This window comes from Strongylocentrotus purpuratus, unplaced genomic scaffold (assembly GCF_000002235.5).
Source record: "Strongylocentrotus purpuratus isolate Spur 01 unplaced genomic scaffold, Spur_5.0 spur5_scaffold_6, whole genome shotgun sequence".
Lineage (NCBI taxonomy): Eukaryota > Metazoa > Echinodermata > Echinoidea > Camarodonta > Strongylocentrotidae > Strongylocentrotus > Strongylocentrotus purpuratus.
This window is the reverse complement of record NW_022145612.1, coordinates 38,894,278-38,899,550: the sequence shown is the minus strand read 5'-3', so window position 1 is coordinate 38,899,550 and position 5,273 is coordinate 38,894,278. Positions and strand designations below refer to the sequence as shown.

Here is a 5,273-nt window from a genome sequence, read left to right as displayed (position 1 = left end):
TATACAGCCAGGGGGTTTAACTACTGCACATGTACTAGTTTCTCTCTGCGCGAGCATAGAAACTCCTAATCAGTAGCTTTAACTACTGCACGTGCAGTAGTTAAAACCCCTGATCAGGGTTTTTTTTGCTCTCGCAGGCCCGGCCATACTTGTTTACAACTAGACTATACGTGTTTACAGCTAGACTTTTACTTGTTTACACAGTTGTATAGTCACTATACCATTGTATAAACACGTACAGTTTGCGGCGTTCTGATTAGTTAAAACTATGCCTCCATTCGATGGCTGTATAGTCGTATATAGTTGTATAGTCATATAGTTACGGCACTTTGGCCCGCGCGATAGCTCAGTCGGTAGAGCAGTGGTCTCGTTATTCGATGACCCGGGTTCGAAACCAAGTCGATGCACTAGTGCCCTTTGGTAAGGCATTAATCCTCATTACCAGGTCCCTCGGAGAGGACCTTAAGCCGTCGGTCTTCTGGTTGCTTACTTACAAGCATTTATTGCTTTCTTAGCTGTCAGGTAAAATAACCACCACTACCACTACCACTGGAAACTATACTTGCGTTCAATGGATGCATACCCGTATAGTCGTATATTATATTTGTATTGTATGGTCGTACAGTTTCCTGCGATCTGATTGGTTAAAACTATACGTCCATCGAATGGATGTATATTTGTATAGTTGTCGTGAAGATGACACGTTCCGCCCGCCGTAGGCCTTCGTGGCTTAGTCCTTCGTTTGTCAAGCATATTTTATATTTCTTTAATTTATTGTCGATGTTTTGCTTTTTCGAAGTCTTTATTCTTCTTCTTTCTCTCCTTGTCGACCTGAAAATAACGAACTAATTCTACATCCTCCAGCGCGATGGCCTCTGAAAAGACTAGAGCAGAACGCAACTACGAAGCTCGGGTTGACTTAGCCACAGCCTACCGTGCCTGCAACTACTACAACCTCAATTATGGTATCTTCAACCATATAACGCAGAGGGCGCCTGCCAAAGATCGAGAGGGAGATGTTATGCTTATAGTTCCGTATGGATTGCTCTGGGACGAGGTACAAAACAAAACGAGTAATACTTTCACTCATGTAATCTCAAAACAAACCTCACCCTAAAGAATAATAATATTGTAGGCATTTTGAAAAATGAGATAATGATGATGGGCGCAGCCATTTCCTCGAAAATGTGACGTATAGTTAAAGTTGATACTCTAAGCAAATAAATGTCCCTTAATTTGTTACCTACGTCAAGTATATGTTATTTTTAAGTTTTTCAATTACTTAGTATATCACAAAAAAATTCTGTCTACTCGAAATCCTCAATTGAAATGTCGAAAATATCCGCCTCTCTTTGCATAGAAAATCAGTCACGGCGCTGGTCTATTATTTATGACCTCACGTCCGGGAAAGAGTATATTCACGTACCCGGATGTTCCATAGCAAACATGTGCAGAGTGATACGATTTTCTGCATATTTTTGTTTCAAAGGCTGAAAAGTCTAATAAATTATAATTCTATGTACAATTCTTTACCTTCCCCTAGTACTTCATAGTATTAATATCAATTCCCCTTTTTAAAATTTTGACATATACCAGCCAACGATGTGCTGTTAGTCGATATTTTCACCATGTAATTTTTGTTTTGGTGTTGAAATCGGCCCAGGCACGGAGTGAACAGTAGCTGTCTACCCATGCACAGTTCATTACCATACACTACAGCGATCTCCCGATGGTTTCTTCTTCCTTTTTCCCCATGTCTTTCGCCTTCCTTGGCCCTGAAAATCCTTCATCTACCAATTCTGACACCGGTAGTCAGGAGCAAGTCTTTGTTAGTTGTTTTTCTTAGCTGGCAACGTCGCTTTCATTCTCTTGCAATTGCCGATAAACATAATATAACTAGCGCACGTACGTTCCATCACAAGCAAGCAGCGCCTATAGAGCAGCGGCTAATTGGTCTTACCTCCCGATTCTGCTCGCTTCACGAACGTTCATGCAAGAGCCGCGTCACTCGCCAAAATATTATAGAGGAAGCGCGCTTGCATGATCTCGTTCAAGTTTGATATTTTACAACATAAAATGTTTAACTGGTACTGTATCATTTTTTGAGGCAGTCACACACATCAATGATAATTACTATCATAGTTCTAGACCTATTCGTTTTACAAAACTGCTCCTGTACCTTATCTGATGACAATATAATGCATCCGCCTATTCATACGTCGACGATTTAACTTTAATTCCTAAGCAGTAAACTCGTCTTAAATCTCTACCAAATAGGTGAATATGAGGATATAAAAACAAATCAGCGACTGGAAAATGTTGCTTCGTTATTCTTCATTCAAATGAAAACAGAAAATCCATCAAATATACTCCTTAACAACAACAAATCTAAGCTCTGACAGGATAGCATTTACGTAGGGATATCACTGCCATTCACTCTCACTGAGCCCATGAGTCCCGTTCGTGACGTCACGGATAGAGGCCCGACTCTACGTGCACTTCCGGGTTTCAGACTTAGATATTTTGGTAGAGTTTACTCGAATAAATTCATTATTCTAAACTTGTTTTGTCGGGTGGACACCATTTGGTGTTATTATGGGGGTTAAAAGCTTTCTATTTATGTAATTATCTCAGTATTTGGGATTGTCTTAGAGTATCAACGAAGTGACGGTAGTGAGGAAAATCGTCATGCAAAGTGAATGCAATTTTTTTTCACTACCGTCACTTCGTGAAAACAGCGACGATTTATCATGCTGATTCATGCACCAAGTTTTAGTTGGAAAGACTTTTTAATTCAATAACAAAACGTTTACTTTTCAATGAGGAAAAATCATCGCTAAATTTTTTTTAAATTACCACCAACTTATTTATGCAATGTGCGTTCTGGCAATTGTAGTGCAAAGGATAATAGCAGGTAAATCAAATGCTTCATCACTACACAGACCTGGGAAGGAAGCATTCATTAATTTGAATATATTTACTTGGTAATTCAAATAGAACGTAACGTTATCATAATATGGCGATGCCCATGTCATGCTGAGAAACTGTACATTATTCTTGCTTTATGCCTCTCTCAAGCAATTTGGAGGGGAATCTTGTAAAAGAATGGTCACGAATATAATAAATCTTCTGAATAAGTAAAGCTATCTCTTGGGGTGAGGTTTCCTTTAATGCAGTGTGACTTACTTTCAAGAATACGATCAAAACGTGGAATATTGTTAGGCCCATTCAAATTTTTTGGAAGAGCATGTTCCGCTTTAAATGCATGTATTTCAGTGTGTCTCCTTCCCGGCCCCCACTCAGTGTTATTTAGGGTACGCATATGCGTGTTCCCAGCACCCCCCCCCCCCCCCCCCCTTTCAGCAAAAGTCCGGTGTGTAAAGTCAATACGGGTCGACCTTTTTTGTTTGTTATACGAGCCTTTTTCAGCACCCCCCCCCCCCCACCCCCTTTCAGCAAAAGTCCGGTTTGTAAAGTCAATACGAGTAGACCTTTTTCTTTTGTTACGAGCCGGAGAGTTTGGGAACACGCATGGTATCCCTCCGTTCACGGAGTGGGGGGGGGGGGAGGGCGGGGTCCCCTTGCAAAAGACTAAGAAAGATTGAGAAAGTTTGAGAGATCTATAGAGATCATAGAGATATATATCTCTATGATAGAGATCGATAAAAATTAGGAGAGATCTAGAGAGACCGAGAGAGATCGAGAGAGATCGAGAGAGACCGAGAGAGATCGAGAGAGATCAAGGGAGAGAGAAAGAGCTAGAGAGATCAAGAGAGATCAAGGGCGATCGAGATAGACAGAGTGTAATCGAAAGAGATCAAGAGAAATCGAGACTGATCAAGAGAGCAAGGGAGATCGAGAGAGATCGCGTGAAATCGAGAGAGATATAGAGAGAGATCAAAAGAGATCACTAGAGATCGAGTGGATTTGTATGTGGAGGAAGAATCTTTAAACGTACCCTTTCGTTCTTTTTTTTTTCTTTCTTTACTATTTTCTCTTATGAATTTATTAAATGATATGCATTAGGTCACTCAATCCTGTCTCATCGGCATCGACTTCGAGACCGGAGAGGTAGTCGAAGGAGAAGGTAAAATCGCCGAAACAGCAAATGCAATTCACCGTGCTATCCATCGCACACGTTTCCCCATCGACGGTACAACTAGCATAATGCACACACATCAATCATATACTACCACCTTGGGTAAGCTCAGATTCTAAGCAGTATTAATAGATAATTGTATAGCATCACAAATTTTCGGAAGCTTAATAGATTTATACCCCTAAGAAAATAAATAAATTAAATATTGAGGCATTATTTTAATGCAATCTGTTATAATACTCGTTTTCTTATTGACTGCATTTTCGTAAATTGTTAGTAATTATTTGTTTCGTATGGCCTAAATGGAATTTATGCTTCACTGTCTTCAAATAACTCTTTTTTGTTGTTCATTCAAACACTATTGTTTTCTTTGTTTTCTAATGTCTTGATATGTTATGGTAAATTCAGCTTGTGTGGATGATCCAGAACCCTTCAAATTCGGACTTTCGCAGGGAAGCATGTTTTTCTATGGAAAGATGGCGTTTGATCACGGTTACACAGGATTTGCTCATGCTAATGATGAAGGGTACAGACTGGCTAAGGTAAGTAGATGAAAAAATCTTTCGTTTCCTATCATGATCATAGTGCAATCTCTAGCTTCCCGCTAATGCTACCCATCACTATAACACATTTTTCATGTCACGAGGCGTCATTTTGTCCGACGTTTCATGACGTCGCTGCAACATATTATCACGAGACATATTTATGCGAGTGATATCCGGCTCCAGTGGCAGGTGAGAACGTAGTCAAAATGACGTCTCGAGGGCAAATGATACACCGGTAATACAAAAATGATAAGCCTATATTTGTGTCAACTAAACTACCATTTGTGCCAACTCAACTACCATTTGTGCCACACCATAATGAATTTGGTTGCTTACTTAGAAGCATTATGTGCATGCTTTTATAGCAGCCAGCTAAAATAAGCCGCCAAGACAAACGTAACTCTTACCATGACAGACTCTCGTCATGTCTGACTTTCGATACAAAACGTGAAACTCAACCCTGCGTTTGACCATTTTCCTGAATATTGTTTTTAATTCCTTTTGGGGTCAAGTCAGTCGATGAAGCCACTTCCACATCCAGAGTACTCCCCTGGCTTTTAAAGTACAACTCTGATTCCAAGCTGTTCTTTTTGCAAAAATAGGAGGGTATGCAATTGCAATTGGATTAA

At 40.0% G+C, this 5,273-nt stretch overlaps 1 protein-coding gene across 1 annotated transcript; it reads left to right on the top strand.

Moving 5' to 3' along the window:
* Positions 1-766: 766 nt before the first annotated feature.
* Positions 767-5,273, top strand: LOC115929893 (putative aldolase class 2 protein PA3430). Its single transcript, XM_030999998.1, has 4 exons — positions 767-1,057; positions 4,027-4,201; positions 4,508-4,641; positions 5,247-5,273. The coding sequence occupies exons 1-4, from the start codon at positions 869-871 to the stop codon at positions 5,271-5,273; spliced, it is 525 nt and encodes a 174-aa protein (XP_030855858.1). The 5' UTR covers positions 767-868.

Bases quoted from the DNA above. Each gene is read 5' to 3' on its own strand.
- LOC115929893 (XM_030999998.1), top strand. From the start codon at position 869: ATGGCCTCTGAAAAGACTAGAGCAGAACGCAACTACGAAGCTCGGGTT. The intron at 1,058-4,026 runs GTACAAAACAAA...GATATGCATTAG, and splicing joins ATGGATTGCTCTGGGACGAG to GTCACTCAATCCTGTCTCAT. The intron at 4,642-5,246 runs GTAAGTAGATGA...TTGCAAAAATAG, and splicing joins AAGGGTACAGACTGGCTAAG to GAGGGTATGCAATTGCAATT.